Genomic DNA, 19,696 nt, shown 5'->3' on the forward strand with positions numbered 1-19,696 from the left:
TTCATAATAACTTCATTTCCCGCTTTGTGTTTCCCCCCTCATGCTTATCACGCTTACTGGCTGATGACAGTTTGGACACACCTGTATTTCTTTTAACATAGTTTAACAGTGAGTCAGTCTCCAACTATGACTTCTTGGAAGCTGCCTAATTAGGGCTGAAAAAGCCCTCCTACCTCTGTTGTATGTTCAATTTAAAAGAAACATGTTTTCATTTAATTTTATTAATAATTATCCTGACAAATATGATGAGGGTCACATGACTGTCTATATAAAAGTCATTCAACTTTTTGAAAATTTAACAAAACACCTTCCTTATTACACATATATAAAAAATATAGACATTTGATGCTTTTCCTTGAAATAAAAAATTATAATCTGAATACTTTTGGACTGTTGGTTGAATAAAACACCCTGTGAAGACGTGGCCTTAGACTCTGGGAAATAACACAGGGCACACATTTCATTTCCTTACATTTTATTGTCAAGATGGTTAATTGATTAGTCATGGAAATGATGGAAAGATCGGTTTAATAATGAAAATAATTATTGCAGCCCCATACAACATGACAGAAAACACGTATAAACAGTTTTTTCTTTGTTATCATGATATTTTAGCTAACTAGAGTTACATATTCTATATTTCTGAAAAGGAATTAAGTTCATTTGTATAGACACATGTTTTATTACTTGATGCTCTAATTTTCATGCCATACCTGTGAAGTCTCTGTTATTGTGTCCAATAAGGAAACTCTCATCTGGTTGATGTAAACCTGAGGCATCTGAGACTTTAAACCCAAACGATAAAAGGTTGGCTTTTAGAAAAAAAAGTTATTTAAACTGAAATTTGCCTCTTATAATACGAAAGAATATATTATGAAATAAAAAATAATTTTCCAGTGGACTGTTACCAGCTTTTTAGTAAATTTTCTTAATAAACATGGAACAAAAACTTATATAGAAGAACATATTTAACATAATGTCATACATGCCTGCATTTATGACAAAAGGAGAGTAAATAGGTGATGTCATCTGCCGTAGACAACTGGCACATTCCTCGTCTAGAAAGATAGCGCACCGTTATAGTGAACTGGCTATGCTAGCAGGATATCTACCAGCCTAAAACCACTTCATTCATTCATAATTACTATGGCCGCGAGAGGGCGCACGAGAGCTTGTAGAAACAACCTCGCTTCTAAAGGGAGGACAGTCCTGAACAGGAAGTAGAGCAGAGGAGAAAGGACGCAGCCTTGAGGGGAACCGGTGCTGATTGTCCTGTCATCTGAAATGTGTCTGTCAATGTAGGTAGTCATAAACAATAATTATTTAATATTTAATAACCTTATTGCCTCACTAGAACCTCCCCTCCTGATGAGCACTGATTCTTTAAGGAGAGAAGAATCAGGATGCATCTGAGGTCACTGTGACACACACTTTTATAGTTCAGTTCATTTGTTTCAGACTAAAGTAGGATAATGATCCATTGGTGTCTTTTTGGTCAACGTTCATGTTCAAATAAACCCATCTAACACTTCCAGTGTCTGCAGGCTGTAACGTTTGTCCTCCTTTATGTCTGTCAGCAGCTTCAGACCTGATTCTCCTGGATGACTGAAGCTCAGCTCCAGCTCTCTGAGATGTGAAGTGTCCGACCTCAGAGCCGAGGCCAGATACTCACAGTGTCTCTCTGTGCAGTGTGACAACCTGAGAGAGAAAAACACTGGTTTAATACCACAGTAATGAAAAGCTGTTAGTTGTCTGCTCAGATCATTCACATGGACATCTCGTATTATTTAGCTCTGTTCTTTCTGTTTCTTCCTTCTCCTGAGGTGTACAACAGGGCTCCATCCTGGGCCCAATTTTATTTTCATTTAATTCTTCATTTAATTCCACTGGGATCTGCTTTTATAAAATACTTTATTTTAACATAACTACGATGACAACATGCAACTTTACTCACACATGTCTTTCAGTTCCTTTAAATTTTCTTAAAGATGGATGAGGATTTTTGAGCTTTAGGGCTCGGTCACACATAAGACTGGAGGATGTCGACCTAATTAGCACATGACGATGTCCACAGTGAAACATCACGATGGACTGTCTGTCATTTTATCATTCGTGACATTCTTTCATTAGAAACAAGTGCATTACACAGACTGAAAAATAAGTGTGTAAAAGTACAAATCAGTTTGAAAAATAATCTCCAAATTTTGCATACATTGGAACATGATTATGGGGGAAAAAACGGGACAGCTCTAGTTTTCACCTGACGCTGCACTTGCAAAGCTGATCTGTACACAGCTGATGAATCAGAACTGTTACTTTTCAAGGACTTCATTATTGCCATCACAAACATGAAACCCAGTGTTGGTGTTGTTGGGGGTGAGGCTTTAAATCACGATGTTGGGCTCAGTACAGTGACTATCAGCCATCGTTATCCATCGGAGTAATTTACCATCAGCTGCATTCTCTCATGTGTGACTGTGGCTTTATGACAACATTGAAGACAGAACAGCTCAGTTATCGGTCAACTGGTGAAAATACTTTTGGAAGGTTCCTAACTGAGTGAAATGACCTGAAAGCATCAAAGTGTCAGCTGCTGCAGACCTTTGATGAAACAGTGAAAAAATTATGGGTTACCTTATGTAACTCCAGTTCTATAAAGCTATGTGTATAGCTCATCGTCGCTAAATGAACGAATGTAAAAACAGTTACTGTGGGGAATATAAAGCACAATAAAGTCTGATCATATCCAACAGAGGAGATATCAAAACAACAGTGAGACTCCTGTTAACCCCCGGCCGACTATAACTCAAGCTGAAGGTCTCCTTCAGCACATAACCACATATTAAACGGTAAATCGTCACCTTTAATCTTTGTTTTCGTACAGATTAAACAAACCACTTGTCAGTGGATTTTGTTCCCTTTGGATGGAGCCAGACTCGCTGTTTTCCTGTTTCTAGATGTCATGCTAAGATCAGATTTCAGCTTTTTATTTAGCTACAGACATGAAAGTGACGTCAGTCTGAACATCTGACAATAAGCAATACACATTTCACATTCAACAAACTGTTGAAATGTTTCTTTGTTTCTCCTTCAAGCAGAATATTACTCAGTTTATTCATGGCAATATTTGACCTTCTGGCTGCTAACTGAACTGTAACATCTGTATCCCACTTAAATGTAGATCTGCTTCTTCAGAAGAGCCAAACAACAAACTGGAACATGTTGGCAGTTTGAAGGTTGAGTGTGACTAACAAGGACATGAAAATTTAATAATAAAGTCCATAGATAATATTTCACAGAGCTGGTGTTTAGGGAGGAAATAATTACAGAAAATAATCTATCTGAGGTTTGTTGTTAAAAAACAAAAACATTGAGAAGTCCTACCTCAGTATCACCAGTGTACACTGGGGTTCCTTCAGCCAATCAGAAAGCAGCTCCACCCCCTGGTCCTCCAGGTGGTTCACTCTCAGGTCGAGCTCTTTGAGAGCAGAGGAGGCTCTGAGGTCAGAGGTCAAAGACCGCCAGCTCTCTGCTGGTAACCAGCAGGCCTTCAGGCTGGAAGGAGACATTTAAACTCAGTTTAATAACACACTATAATGTATCGGTACCGTTTCACTCCGACAGACCACCCCATTGCCTTTATATTACTTTGGCCACTAGGTGACATTGTTTCCCCATATAAGAGATTTGTTAATTGACATAATATTTTCCCGTGAAATTGAAGAAATCCTGATTAGAAGTGGTTAAATGAGTTGAATGCATGTTGTACTATTAAAAATGACTAATGTATATGCATTTTGGAAAAAGAAAACTGATAGTGCCGTTTGGCTTTACTGAGGGAGCAGTAAAGACTCCTGCAGTGTGCAGGAGGGATAAAAAGGTCAGAGGGAAAATAATGTTTAATGTCTTCTGCAGGAGCAAATACAAATGGGAAACAATCTACTTGGTCGTCCTCTGTTAGCCCCTCATACACACCTGTTACATTAGCCACCTGTCAATCAAAGGTAGCCACGCCTCGAATCATACCCTGCTTTATCATCTGTTTTCTTCTAAATGGGACCAATATTTACACATTTACATCAGATTGTCTTGAAGACTTCAAACTAGAGATTGACACCAGAATGTTTTCTGAGGTAATAAATCAGGTGAGAAGTCATCTCAATGTTCTTCAAAGTGTGATAATGACCACAATACTCACTTCAGTGTCTGCAGTCGACAACGTGGATCTGCCAAGAACTCACAAAGGTCTCTGACATCACTGTCCTTGAGGTCATTTCCTGACAGATGCAGGACTCTCAGGTGGGCGGGGTTTGACTTCAGACTGGAAGTCAGAGCAGCAAAGCCTCTCTCTGTAAACTTACAGCCAGCAAGTCTGTTGGGAGAAACAGTTTAACTTATAGGAGGTAACATGCAGTGGCAGCTCCAGACCCTGACCTCTGACCCCGTGGCTGAGCTGCAGCTGCAGTCTGAGTCAAACTAACAATAAATGATCTAAAATTAAAAATTCATCAATTATATTATGAACTATGGAGGCCGGGAGGTGACATGACTGAAATGTTTTTATGACTGTCACATGCACTTTAGTAACGTGGCGCCCGGTGGCGCCCCCTGCCTGCAGCATGTCACAGTTTTTGACAGTGTGCTGAACTGTTGTTCTTGTCAAGATACTGTGGCTGGGTGGTTACTCCGACACCTTTCACCTGGAGACCGGGGTTTGAGATGTGTCAGAACACTACGCACATCTAAGAAGGTTCATCGTTTAGGTAAAAATAAATATATTTTTTAAAATACATGTGTATGTAACATGAAGCATATTAACATTTCAGACACGTTCTGTATAAATATTATTTCATTAATATTTCTAAATGTGCTTTTAGTTTCAACTTTTACCTTATGGAATCAGGGCGGTACATTCAAACCAACATGTAGCAGTTATATCACACTTGATACAATGTAGACAATCTTTTGAATGAAAATGCAAATGACAGCTGTCAGCACATAAAACCAGCAATCTGTTGATCTTTACTCATCAAGACTTGATGGACTGCTGAAAAAGGAGAGAAAGTTAAATTAAAAATTGAGTCAAACTTTGACCACAGAATCAAGAGTCTGATCAAGTTATTAGATCAGATTGAGATTGACACATCTCAAACCCCGGTCTCCAGGTGAAAGGTGTCGGAGTAACTACCAGCCACAGTATCTTGACAAGAACAACAGTTCAGCACACTGTCAAAAACTGTGACATGCTGCAGGCAGGGGGCGCCACCGGGCGCCACGTTACTAAAGCATATATACCATTGCTATTATAATATATGTTGCATTAGTGATATTTAAATATCGCTGAAGGATCTGTAAGGGAACATAACAACAGCTGCTCTCCTGGTACAAAACACTTGAGATTCAAATTAAGTTTAGTTTGATTATTGTTAAGATGTTATTATTGAATATATATATTATATTTTTAATATATAGATTTTCATTATTAAGCTGATGTATAATTTCATGGCAAGATGATTAATAAAAATCAAAATATAAGGTGACGAAAATCGATGATTTCACGTTTGGCGACCAAAAGTTGATGCCTGGTCACCGACATGTTTCTCCCCAGTACTTGCTGGGTTTGTAGTTTCTACGTACACACCAACACTCTTCATCACATGTTGGGCTTTGAAGTCACCAGAGATACCACGACAGGAAAGAAAGAACAGTAATGTTTTCCCTGACATGTTTGTGATGCCGCTGGGGTTTGTTGAGAGTGAAGTTAAAGAAGTTAAAGTGACTCTCCTCCTTTTCACCAACAAACATCTACAAAGGTGTGACGCTGCAGTTCTTTGACGAAACAGTGAAATAATTATGGGTTACCTTATGTAACTCCAGTTCTATAAAGCTATGTGTATAGCTCATCGTCGCTAAATGAAAGAATGTAAAAACAGTTACTGTGGGGAATATAAAGCACAATAAAGTCTGATCATATCCAACAGAGGAGATATCAAAACAACAGTGAGACTCCTGTTAACCCCCGGCCGACTATAACTCAAGCTGAAGGTCTCCTTCAGCACATAACCACATATTAAACGGTAAATCGTAGCCTTTAATCTTTGTTTTCGTACAGATTAAACAAACCACTTATCAGTGGATTTTGTTCCCTTTGGATGGAGCCAGACTCGCTGTTTTCCTGTTTCTAGATGTCATGCTAAGATCAGATTTCAGCTTTTTATTTAGCTACAGACATGAAAGTGACGTCAGTCTGAACATCTGACAATAAGCAAGACACATTTCACATTCAACAAACTGTTGAAATGTTTCTTTGTTTCTCCTTCAAGCAGAATAATACTCAGTTTATTCATGGCTATATTTGACCTTCTGGCTGCTAACTGAACTGTAACATCTGTATCCCACTTAAATGTAGATCTGCTTCTTCAGAAGAGCCAAACAACAAACTGGAACATGTTGGCAGTTTGAAGGTTGAGTGTGACTAACAAGGACATGAAAATTTAATAATAAACTCCATAGATAATATTTCACAGAGCTGGTGTTTAGGGAGGAAATAATTATAGAAAATAATCTATCTGAGGTTTGATGTTAAAAAACAAAAACATTGAGAAGTCCTACCTCAGTATCTCCAGTGTACACTGGGGTTTCTTCAGCCAATCAGAAAGCAGCTCCACCCCCTGGTCCTCCAGGTGGTTCAGGCTCAGGTCGAGCTCTTTGAGAGCAGAGGAGGCTCTGAGGTCAGAGGTCAAAGACCGGCAGCTCTCAGCTGGAAACCAGCAGTAGTTCAGGCTGGAAGGAGACATTTAAACTCAGTTTACACATCAGAGTTTTTATTGGTTCTCATGAGAGTGTATAAAAATAAAATAAAATTTAAAAACATTAAATATTTTATAACACACTATAATGTATCGATTCCGTTTCAATGTGACAGACCACCCCATAGACTTTATATTACTTTGTACTTTACTTAAGAACTCGTCAATAGAAGTGTTTAAATGAGTCAAATGCATGTTGTAATATTAACATGACTAATGTTTATGCATTTTGGAAAAAGAAAACTGACAGTGCCGTTTGCCTTTACTGAGGGAGCAAGTGTGCAGGAGTGATAAGAAGGTCAGAAGGGAACTAATGTTTGAATTCTTCTGCAGGAGCAAAAAAAATCAGAAACATTCTACTGGGTCGTTCATCTTTTAGCCCTTCACACACAAATCACACCCTGCTTTATCATCTGTTTCCTTCTAAATGGGACCATTATTTACACATTTACATCGGATTGTCTTGAAGAAGACTTGAAACTACAGATTGAGACCAGAATGTTGCCACTGAGGTAATAAATCAGGTGAGAAGTTGTCTTAGTTTGTGTTGAGACAGAGAGGACAGACGGTGGCGCCCCCTGCTGGATGTTTGATAGATTGCAGGCTGAAGGCACTTCCTGTTTGCTTCACTGGTCAGACTGGAGGTCGTTGCATGGTATTACAGTTTTTTTCAGTCGCTAAGAAGCACTTACCCATACTTCAGATACTTTTTCTAAACTCTTCACCCAATTAGCACAGAATGGTATTTTGTGGCCATACCATTCACACATTTCATGTCATTTCCACACAATATGCAGTCAAACACATTTCCTTAACAGACAAGCTATATCTCGCAACAAAATTATGGATTGTTTTTGTATTATTTAAGAATGTTAACACACAACATCCCACAATAGCAAAAACAATATTCCAAACCTTAGATACAGTATAAAAACCTCTGCTTCTGCAATGATATCAGTTCAAAAACAATATCTGATGCGATGTTGATGAAAACATGTGGCCTAACCCTGAAGATCGCAGAGATTAGATACAGTAATTTTGTGCTTTTTTTTTAGTTCTCCCCTTTTTATCTGGGCTTTTTGCTGTTGTTTTTTTGTTCAGAATGCTCATGTGTGTTTCATGGATATTTTGTTCACTGTAAGCAATACTGTAAAACTTTTTCTGTTGTATCATATTGTAAACAGTATTTCTAATGTACCTCCTGTAATACAGTTTTTCTCAATTGCTAAAACACATTTTTCGAATCCTCCTGTCCTTTTCTCAGAATTCTTATTGCAGGAGAATTGTGTTTAGAGTTTTGCAAAAGGAATGACTGAGATCTGCAAATAGTGTTTTACTATGTTTGATTCTGGGAATGAGTTTAGACAACCGAGCAATCGATTCACACAACAGGAATGATTGTTTTAGCAATTGAGAAACATTGTAAACAGTAAAGGAAAAAACAAACTGATTTGCTTTTTACTGGAATGCTTTTGAATGTGAACATTACATGTGGACATATAGTTCCCAACCAAGGAATTTAGTGTAAAAACGGTGGATTGCATGTTTTGCATGCAGATACCTGTTAAACTGAAACATAAAAGTCTATGCACTTTTTGCAATATCAACATTAGCCAGTATTTTGAAACCTGGTGTACTTCGATTGACTGCATGTACCTTGCGAAGTGAAAACAAGTGTTATTCTTTGACAGAATAATTTCATTTTGAGTCAGATTTCCAGTGTTTTGGTAAAGTTAGTGTGTGCAGAGAAAGATGTGTCCTATTTTGAAATGAAGATATAGTATACATTTAACAAAATGTGTTTTTGAGAAGAAAATTATACATTTGGTCAGTTGTGTTTTGTAGGTGTGAGTCTGTGTTAAGAGTTTAGAAAAAGTATCTGAAGTATGGATAAGCGATTGTTAGCGATTGAAAAAAACTGTAATACACACTATTTAAAAAGTCCTCATGTGTTTACAACAACATTCGAATGCGTTACTAACCATTTATTAATAATAATCTAAATAGAGGAGGTTTAGTGTGAAAATGGCCTTAAACTCCTGAAAACTGTCTCTGCACATCTGAATGTGTGACAGCATTTTATAAAGTTTTTATTCAAAGTGTGATAATGACCACAATACTCACTTCAGTGTCTGCAGTCGACAACGTGGATCTGCGAAGAACTCACAAAGGTCTCTGACATCACTGTCTATGAGGTCATTATCTGACAGATCCAGGACTCTCAGGTGGGCGGGGTTTGACTTCAGACTGGAAGTCAGAGCAGCAAAGCCTCTCTCTGTAAACTGACTGCCAGCAAGTCTGTTGGGAGAAACAGTTTAACTTATAGGAGGTAACATGCAGTGGCAGCTCCAGACCCTGACCTCTGACCCCGTGGCTGAGCTGCAGCTGCAGTCTGAGTCTAACTAACAATAAATGATCTAAAATTAAAAATTCATCAATTATATTATGAACTATGGAGGCCGGGAGGTGACATGACTGAAATGTTTTTATAACTGTCACATGCACTTTAGTAACGTGGCGCCCGGTGGCGCCCCCTGCCTGCAGCATGTCACAGTTTTTGACAGTGTGCTGAACTGTTGTTCTTGTCAAGATACTGTGGCTGGGTGGTTACTCCGACACCTTTCACCTGGAGACCGGGGTTTGAGATGTGTCAGAACACTACGCACATCTAAGAAGGTTCATCGTTTAGGTAAAAATATATATATTTTTTAAAATACATGTGTATGTAACATGAAGCATATTAACATTTCAGACACGTTCTGTATAAATATTATTTCATTAATATTTCTAAATGTGCTTTTAGTTTCAACTTTTACCTTATGGAATCAGGGCGGTACATTCAAACCAACATGTAGTAGTTATATCACACTTGATACAATGTAGACAATCTTTTGAATGAAAATGTAAATGACAGCTGCACACAAAACCAGCAATCTGTTGATCTTTACTCATCAAGACTTGATGGACTGCTGAAAAAGGAAAGAAAGTTAAATTAAAAATTGAGTCAAACTGTGACCACAGAATCAAGAGTCTGATCAAGTTATTAGATCAGATTGAGATTGACACATCTCAAACCCCGGTCTCCAGGTGAAAGGTGTCGGAGTAACTACCAGCCACAGTATCTTGACAAGAACAACAGTTCAGCACACTGTCAAAAACTGTGACATGCTGCAGGCAGGGGGCGCCACCGGGCGCCACGTTACTAAAGCATATATACCATTGCTATTATAATATATGTGTCACAACCCCCGGTTGTGACTTGTCTGTGGCATGCATTACTGCTGGGGGGCGTGGTCTCGGCAGCTCCAGCTTACACACCTGCAACGCATCTCATCAGTCCTGCACTCCGGTTTCTCATTCCACAATCAACACTCCTATAAAAGACCAGACCAGCCTTCCAGTCCCCGCCGGATCGTCGAATCAGTTTACCATCGTGCCTCAACCTGTACCCAGTCCAGCTCACCAGCCAGCCGAGAGCTCTGGATCCGAACCCGCTCCTGAATTCCCAGCACCACCCCTTCGACCTGTTTTTCTTTGTGAAAAATCTAATCTAATCTAAATCTCTCTGATCTCTGGTCTGCGTCTGAGTTCTGGTCACCGGTCCTGACAATATGTTGCATTAGTGATATTTAAATATTGCTGAAGGATCTGTAAGGGAACATAACAACAACTGCTCTCCTGGTACAAAACACTTGAGATTCAAATTAAGTTTACTTTGATTATTGTAAAGATGTTATTATTTAATATCATATTTACATTATTAAGCTGATGTATAACTTCATGGTATAATGATTAATAAAAATCAAAATATAAGGTGACGAAAATCAAAAAAGTGCTATTTTAAATGCACAATAATCAATACACATTACATTTATTAAATACCAGCAAAGTAAATAAATATATAATAAATAGCGAAGATATTAATGGGGAAGAGGGAGTATAGTAATCATAATAAAGCAGTGATGTTTATGTATGTACTCAGTAGAAATTGCAGATGGTACCCCAACAATTACCTAACATTAAAACAGATGTAGAAGTTTAGGCACTATCTTTGTTTTCGTACAGATTAAACAAACCACTTGTCAGAGGATTTTGTTCCCTTTGGATGGAGCCAGACTCGCTGTTTTCCTGTTTCTAGATGTCATGCTAAGATCAGATTTCAGCTTTTTATTTAGCTACAGACATGAAAGTGACGTCAGTCTGAACATCTGACAATAAGCAAGACACATTTCACATTCAACAAACTGTTGAAATGTTTCTTTGTTTCTCCTTCAAGCAGAATAATACTCAGTTTATTCATGGCTATATTTGACCTTCTGGCTGCTAACTGAACTGTAACATCTGTATCCGCCTTAAATGTACATCTGCTTCTTCAGAAGAGCCAAACAACAAACTGGAACATGTTGGCAGTTTGAAGGTTGAGTGTGACTAACAAGGACATGAAAATTTAATAATAAACTCCATAGATAACATTTCACAGAGCTGGTGTTTAGGGAGGAAATAATTACAGAAAATAATCTATCTGAGGTTTGATGTTAAAAAACAGAAACATTGAGAAGTCCTACCTCAGTATCTCCAGTGTACACTGGGGTTTCTTCAGCCAATCAGAAAGCAGCTTCACCCCCTGGTCCTCCAGGTAGTTCACTCTCAGGTCGAGCTCTTTGAGAGCAGAGGAGGCTCTGAGGTCAGAGGTCAAAGACCGCCAGCTCCCTGCTGGTAACCTGCAGTAGTCCAGGCTGGAAGGAGACATTTAAACCTGTCAATCAAAGGTAGCCACGCCCCGAATCATACCCTGCTTTATCATCTGTTTTCTTCTAAATGGGACCAATATTTACACATTTACATCAGATTGTCTTGAAGACTTGAAACTACAGATTGAGACCAGAATGTTTTCTGAGGTAATAAATCAGGTGAGAAGTCATCTCAATGTTCTTCATAGTGTGATAATGACCACAATACTCACTTCAGTGTCTGCAGTCGACAACGTGGATCTGCCAAGAACTCACAAAGGTCTTTGACATCACTGTCTCCAAGGTAATTTCCTGTCAGATCCAGGACTCTCAGGTGGGCGGGGTTTGACTTCAGACTGGAAGTCAGAGCAGCAAAGCCTCTCTTTGTAAACTCACAGTCAACCAGTCTGTTGGGAGAAACAGTTTAACTTGTAGGATTTAACATGCAGTGGCAGCTCCAGACCCTGACCTCTGACCCCGTGGCTGAACTTTTCCAACATATGAGTCAGGGATACATCAGCTAATTCTGTTGTCATTTCATTCAGCTAGCACCTGACCTGATGACTCAACACCTATAAAAGGGAAATTACACAAAAATGGGTTTAATTATTTTTTAGTTTTAGCTTTGCAGATTTTGATTGACACATTTGAAGATGTGATGGAACGACTGACTCACTGTCCTGGAAATCACAGAGCGCTCAGAAAATTCCATCTTTTAACATCTGGCTGAAGATCAGCAAAGTCTCTCTTAAATCTACTCTATGTTCCTGGTATCATACATCACCAGACACACACATCTGGATGTTCATACCTGAGTGTTTGGAGTTTGCAGTCGGGACTTTTTAGACCTTCAGAGAGCTGCTTCAGTCCAGAGTCCTGCAGTCTGTTTCTGCTCAGGTCTAACTCCTCCAGACCAGAAGACTTCAATCTGAGAACTGATGAAATATTTCTGCAACTTCTGTCTGTGAGGTAACAGTCACTCAACCTGAAGTAAAAAACAAAATGATTGTTGACATTGAGCAAACATTCCCCTCTGTCCTTCTGCAGATTAAGATCTGTTGGGTTCCTTGAGGTCTGATACTTACAAAGCTGTCTTTGATGCTTTGAGCACTGGCAGCAGCCTCTCCAGAGCTTCATCTGATCTGTGGTATTTCTTCAGGTCAAAGACATCCAGGTCATCATTGGAAACGAGCAGCTGGAAGGCCAGAGCTGACCAGTGTTCAGGTAACAGCTTACTAGCATCTCCTGAGCTCAGATACTGTTGGACTTGCTCGACCAGAGACCGGTCACCCAACTCATTCAAACAATGGAACAGATTGATGCTCTTGTTGACGTTGGACAGCTTCTTGATCTTCTCGTGAATGTAGTCGATTGTCTTCTTGTTGCTCTGTTGAAGAATTCCTTTGAATTCCAATTCTTCCTGAAGAAGCTTCTGACTTTTATCCTGTGACAGGCCGAGCAGGAAACGCAGGAACAAGTCCCATTGTCCCAGATTGTTGTCCAAAGCCAGATCCACTGTGCTCTTCTGTAGGGAGAAGAGACGAAACTGTGCTTCCATTGTCGAGTTGGTGAGCAGATTTACTCTGCTGGATCTGAAGGTCTGTCGGCGGAAAAGAGGAAACTGTGTTTTCTTTGTCAGGTTGGTGAGCAGATTTTCTCCCCTATCGATGAAGGTCTGTAAGACATACAGAGCTGCAAGAAACTCATGAACAGTTAAATGTATGAAAGAGTAAATCTCTTGTTTGTGAAGTCCAGACTCTTTTCTGAGGATCTCTGTACAAACTCCTGAAAAAACTGCAGCTTGTTTCAAGTCAATCTCACACTTTTCTACGTCTTCTTTCTTGAAGATGATGTTGCCCTTCTGTAGCTGTTCAAATGCCAGCTGTCCCAATTTCATGATGACTTCTTTGTCCGATTCACCTTCCTCATAATCCTTCTGGTGTTTCAGCTCCGTCTGGATGATCAGGAAGTGTGTGTACATTTCAGTCAGAGTGTTTGGCAACTCACCTTTGTGAGTTTCTGTTAAGAGACTCTGGAGAGTCGAGGCTGAAATCCAACAGAAGACTGGGATGTGGCACATGATGTAGAGACTTCTCAGTGGCTTTGACTGAAGATGATTGAGTATCTTCTGAGACATGTTTTTGTCAGTAACTTTCTTCTGAAAGTACTCCTTCTTCTGGCCATCATCGAAGCCTCGTACCTCGGTCACTCTGTTGAAGACCTCAGGAGGAATCTTAGTGGCTGCAGCTGGTCTACTTGTGATCCAGATCGAGGCTTTGTGCAGCAGGTTCCCTGAGATTAAGTTTGTAAGCAGGACGTCTAATGTTGTGAGCTTTGTAATATCTCTGCACTTCTTAATTTTCTTGAAATCCAGAGGTAACTGGCTTTCATCAAGGCCATCAAAGATGAACAAAACACTTGAACTGTTGTAGTCTGATGGTTCCAAATCCTCCACTTCTTCGAAATGGGAACTTACTAACGACACAAGAGAACAGTCCTCTTTTATTAAATTCAAGTCTCTGAATGTGAATGGAAATACAAAGTCAGTAGTTTGGTTGGCTTCTCCGGTCGCCCAGTCCTGAGTGAATTTCTGCACAGCTACCGACTTTCCAATGCCAGCGATTCCCTTCGTCAGAACTCTCTGAGGAGGGCTTTCTTCTTCTGCTAAAGGTTTAAAAATGTCACTGAGCTGGATGTTCTTCTCCTCACTCGGACTCCTTTTGCATTCTAACTTGATCACTTCATGTTCACTATGAACCTCCCCACTGCCTCCTCTTGTGATGTAAAGCTCTGTATAGATCTTGTTTAAAGGGGTCGAACATCCTTCGTCCTTTGTTCCCTGAGATAGATCCTTCGTTTGATTTTCAAGGAAACTTTTCAGTGCATCTCGGCACCTTCGGATTTTTGCTAAAAGATGAATAAAAATCATATTTACATTATAGTTTGAAAGTAAAGCAGGTATGTGTGTTACGTTTTCAGACAAACTAAAAAAAAAACAAAAGCTAAGAACTAAACATGATCCAGTCCGGGTACAGACTGAAGTCCTGGTTTTGGCTCAGATCCACATCTACTTGGACAGATCTCTGGTGTGTATACATGTTATAATGATTTCTGAATAAACCAAACCAGGCTCCAAAATAATGGTTAAAAAAACATCTAATATATTTTAGATTGATAGACCAACAAGATGTGCAGATGACGGTAAGGTAGCAAGATTCAAGTCAGCTTTCATTTACGAAGCAAGACATCATATCATCTGCAAAACACGTTCATATTATTCATCCTGGTTTAGTTTAATACCAGAAGTAAAGTAACTTTTTATCATGTGGTTGTAAAAATTATATTGCATATGTTAACAGTCTTCAGACAGCACAATACCTTCAGTTTGGTCAGAAACGGCTTCAGTGTTGGCTGTCGTGCTGGGAGACTGGCCTGAAACACAAACATACAACATCTATTAAGAGGCTAAATATTTAAAGGCATTTTGGGTGATAACAAGTCAAGCCAGTACATAATTAAACACAAATATGGCATTTATTTCATTTTTGTTTTAATGAGGGGAAGCATTTACCATATGTGTTGATGACAGTGATGTTTATATTCTCTGCTTTAACATCTGTTAACTGAGGTGCGACAGCGACAGCTCCAGACTGGGCGCTGATTGTTTGGTGTCCTGCTTCTCTCTGAGTTTGAGCTGTTTGAAAATAGACAAATAAACCAAAGTTGTCAACATGTGAACTCTGTGTAAGGGTTTCGTTTCAGATATTCTGTTTTGTTAGCGCTGATTTATGAGACCTGAAAAATCAAGAACAAAATGAGCTAAATAAAAATGTGATACATGGGACACATTTGAATCTAAACTGACCAGACAATATTTATTGAACTCTTCTTGATCCACAGGTCTTAGAGGATAAAAATGTTTTTTATTATACGTGAAATGGTTGCAAGTAAAAAATGTGAGCAAAGTAGAAAACTGAATGACGTATTTGCTGCCAAATTCATCAGTTGGAAGATCTAAACTCTGAGAGTTGTCAGTCAACTGTTTCTGAAGCTTTGTTTCCACCATGGTATCTGTGTTCTCAGGACCAGCACTACTGGTTGGGTAACCAGGCCAACAATGGGGAGACTGGGACTCTGTCCTGGGTCAGGTCTGGGAGGGGGGTGATCACCTGATAGCTAGACCTACACCCATGAGTCCCAGTTGGGCTCAGCCTGAAAAATGACACGGTGTTTTGTGGGCTCACCATTCATAATGATTGTTGAGGGTTGGGCTGGGTTCAGGGTTGGGTGCTTTGCCAAACAGGCAGCAGTCAAAGGCAGAGCTATGAAACAGGTCTATGGGGAAGGAACTGGTTTGGGTGCCAGAGTGATGTGGGTTTCAGAGAGAGAGAGAGAGAGAGCTAGAGAGAGCGAGAGAGAGAGAGAGAGAGCGAGAGAGAGAGAGCGAGACAGAGCGAGAGCGAGAGCGAGAGCGAGAGAGAGTGACAGCGAGAGAGAGAGAGAGAGAGAGAGAGAGAGAGAGAGAAAGAGAGAGCGAGAGCGAGAGAGAGAGAGAGCGAGAGCGAGAGAGAGAGCGAGAGAGAGAGAGAGAGACGGGGGAGTCTGTTGGTTCTTTTTTAAATGTTCCAGCTGTTTGTGTTAAAAAAAACAACATACATTAACCTGAATCTCAACAACAGGATTTAAAGCACATTAACAAATACAGTGCTCTCAATCAATTGGATTTGAAAATAATTTAATCAAATTAATAGACCGGCAATCAGAGACACCATGATGAATAAAATAAGCGTGAGACACAGCTGACAACAGATGATTGTTCCAAAAGTAATTTGAATGTGGAGTAATCTCATGAAATATGTTACAAATTAAATTTTAGGGCATATTTAGCAATCTGCATTATGATACATTTTAATAGAAACCTTCCAAACACTGGTGAGGGCTGATGATGTTACTCAGACACAATCTAAAAAAAAAGATTATATTAAAATCACCAATCAACCCACTTGATAGATTAAATGTTGGCATTGTAACGTTCTATTTCTGCAATACGAATATGTTGACACATAATCTATAAGTTAAATTACGTTTCAATGTTATTTCATTTTAATTGAGATCGTCATGCGATAATGTCGCATTAAATGTTACCTGCTGAATAATTATATTTTATGTTGTAACTTACCTCAACTAAGGACTCGATTGGACTTGCTTGGCATATGTCTGCTGATAATAAATATGAAAAGTATAATTTTCTTGCAGTCTGGAGAAAGTTCAGGAGCACCATCTTACCCTGCTGTGATGTTGACAGACCTGCAGGCCGGCTTAAGTCGTTTTCCATCCTGCATACTTTCACCCAGCTCCTCCAAGTGGAGAAGTAACCTGAAAATAAAGATTACACAGTTAATGTTACAAGTAGCTGTTTAAAAAAAAGGTTGACCTGTCTGTGATGACATAAGGAACAGATAAGATCCTCTTTGCGCTTCTTCCCTCATGCTTATCACACTTACTTGCTTCTGACAGTTTGGACAAACCTGCATTTCTTTTAACGTAGTTTAAGAGTGAGTCAGTCTCCAACTATGACTTCTTGGAGGCTGCTTACTTAGGACTGAAAAAAGCCCTCCTACCTCTCTTTTATGTTTGATTCAACAGAAACACGTTTAAATCTAATTTTATTAATAATTATCCTGAAAAAGACACTGGAATTAAAAACCAGTCCAAGATAATTAAGTGAAGGACAATGATCTTGATAGTTTTGAGTTTCAAGGCACATCATTGATGTTGTTAATAATATTTAGATTTTTTATTTTAATATATATTAAATATATCATAAACTTTGAGGGGAATTATAGGGTCAGTGCAATAATGATGCTGGTGTTTAACATAATGTATAACATATAAATATTGGTTCAGTACAGTTATTATTGAAAGCATGATAACCAATTTAGTCATAATTTGTTATTTACTAGATGATAACTCCAAATTTGATTTTGAATGCTCATTACATAAATAAAGTTAAAGGGAAACAAAAGTAAGCGGAACAAGTGGAAATTAAATGAAAGTGAGATTAGATTATGACCCAGTCTTTTGTCCCAAAGACTGGGTCATAAAGTAAATATTGGAACCATTTTTCACAACATATGTCTTCTGAATATTCTGACATAAAATGGCATTTTTCTGACGGAAAAATCTGGAGAAAATTAACTTTGCGTCATACTGCATTTCCACACATCTCCGCCAAACACTGATGCATTAGTCTGGGTATTGCAAATGGTGAAGCACTCTGTCAACAAGTGATTCCAACAGGTGGTGCATGAGTGATGCATTTAAAAAGAGTACAAGACAAATGGTTGATGATTGATGGAAACACTCTAGAAGAAGGACATCAAAGTGTAAACATGTAATTTTTTCATTGCCAGCGAGGGCTGCTATGATCGGAAAAAAAGGAATATCAGTATCAGTATTTCACTGAGCGCTGCAATGCATCCACCGCCATCTTGCTGATGTAGTAGACTGGACGCTAAGGGGTTAACATCCCCTCCAGCTCTGTGAATGCAGCTGGGAGAGACTGCTGCAGGAGGAAAGTGAAACTTCGACTTGTTCTTACTCTTAAGGAGCCGCAGGGCCGGCGGCTCCTTAAGAGTAAGAAAGAGTCTCCAAAAGTCTCCAATAATGCCAGAAAATGTCGCTAGATTTGTTGGTAGTCGCTTTTTTGAAAAATAGTAGCTAGGGGGCTCTGAAAAGTCACTAAATATAGCGACAACACTGTTTTGCCGGCTTTTACAAATGGCGTGTGTTGTTGTGGCGTCGAGTACTACGTCACATCCTGCTTAGCGTTCTATCCAATCAGAAACCAGGCTTTTTTCAGGGGAGAAAAACGGCCCTGCTCTTCGACAGGGACAAAAAAAGTCCAGACAAAAGACCACTCAGAACGGCTCATATTCAAATTAGAGGCGTTTCAGCGAGTGAGACCTGCCTCATTCTGGGTATTGGACTGTAATGAAAACACCCCTAATGACAGATGAAAATTAAGAATCAAAAAACAATCACAGCGTTTGCTCAAAAAACAAGCAATGTCAGTCGGCTATCCACGCCTGTTGCCTGTTGACTTTACCAGATGTGGCAGATAATCGTTTTGTAATGTTGAGTAGTCGCTTCTGACAACAATAAACAACATTTACTCTTACCTCAAGTAGGCTAAATGTAAAATAAAGCCTATTTAGGCTGTAGGTGAATAGATTCTATGTTGTTTTTTATTTTTATGTATAATGTTATTTTAATTTTAACAAACTTCTTTTTTATCTAAATATGTTGTTGTTTACACTACAGTTCATATAAAAATGTTTGAAAAAAACATTTTGATTAAGGCATGTAGTGGAAAAATAAATCATTGAGTTGAAATCATTTGCTGGCAGCTTGGTCCCCCCAGTACAAAAATCTCATCTGCGCCCCTGTTCATAGTGAGTACTTGAAATTTGCCGCCATGCTACACCCACATACTTTTATAACAAATTAAACTGTAAATAACTTTTAAACTCAAAAGTCTTAAGATGGTACTGACCAAGGTTGAAGTGGAAATGGCCCCAAACGCCCTAACATTGCTCATTCAGTTTGAGATGGCTGACTTCCTGTTTGTTTTAGGACATGGCTCCGAGGCTTTGGGTGCGTCTCTGCGTGTAAACCATTATCCATTCCCAAGACCCCTAACCTAAATCTCTACATTTTCACCAGACCTGACGCGTGTGCAAAGTGTCACAACTTTTAAGGTATGATAAAGTTTCCAAAGAGCCAATTCATTTGGTGCTAAATAATAATAATTCCTGCAGCTCTTTAGGGTCTGGGACACCTCAGTCGCTGCTCTCATCTTACCTCTCTTTGATGCTGTTTCCCGGTTAAATCCGACTAAAAACTGACTTGAGAGAGAAGAACAAGGCACCTGCTTCAGACCATCGTTAGTCCCGTTATAGGCTCATCTGAGGCTGTTTCCTGCTCTTTGTCTCGAAGAGTGCAATGAGGAAGTGAAAGTATTGCAACACTTCACATCCTGTAATCAGTCAGCATTCATTTGGTTTTAAACCTGAAAGCATTTCTCTCTAGTCTCTCTCTATTTCTCTCTAGATTTGTGGTTCTTGATACAAATTGTGAATACTGTAAAAATGAAGA

The 19,696-nt window shown here is 39.2% G+C and overlaps 1 protein-coding gene across 1 annotated transcript; it reads right to left on the reverse strand.

Annotated features, from left to right (window-relative positions):
• Nucleotides 1–353: 353 nt before the first annotated feature.
• On the reverse strand, nt 354–19,593 carry LOC131969909 (NACHT, LRR and PYD domains-containing protein 12-like). Its single transcript, XM_059331140.1, has 13 exons — nt 19,403–19,593; nt 16,826–16,915; nt 15,111–15,233; nt 14,918–14,971; nt 12,625–14,446; nt 12,351–12,524; nt 11,773–11,946; nt 11,375–11,545; nt 8,934–9,107; nt 6,613–6,783; nt 4,199–4,372; nt 3,385–3,555; nt 354–1,698 (listed from the first exon to the last, which is right to left on the reverse strand). The coding sequence occupies exons 2-13, from the start codon at nt 16,872–16,874 to the stop codon at nt 1,509–1,511; spliced, it is 3,447 nt and encodes a 1,148-aa protein (XP_059187123.1). The 5' UTR covers nt 16,875–16,915; nt 19,403–19,593; the 3' UTR covers nt 354–1,508.
• Nucleotides 19,594–19,696: the final 103 nt, after the last annotated feature.

Source organism: Centropristis striata, chromosome 1 (assembly GCF_030273125.1).
Source record: "Centropristis striata isolate RG_2023a ecotype Rhode Island chromosome 1, C.striata_1.0, whole genome shotgun sequence".
NCBI classification, from domain to species: domain Eukaryota; kingdom Metazoa; phylum Chordata; class Actinopteri; order Perciformes; family Serranidae; genus Centropristis; species Centropristis striata.

Bases quoted from the DNA above. Each gene is read 5' to 3' on its own strand.
- LOC131969909 (XM_059331140.1), bottom strand. From the start codon at position 16,874: ATGGAAAACGACTTAAGCCGGCCTGCAGGTCTGTCAACATCACAGCAG. The intron at 4,373-6,612 runs GTAGGACTTCTC...TTCTCCCAACAG, and splicing joins TGTACACTGGAGATACTGAG to ACTTGCTGGCTGTAAGTTTA. The intron at 1,699-3,384 runs GTAGGACTTCTC...TTTCTCTCTCAG, and splicing joins TGTACACTGGTGATACTGAG to GTTGTCACACTGCACAGAGA.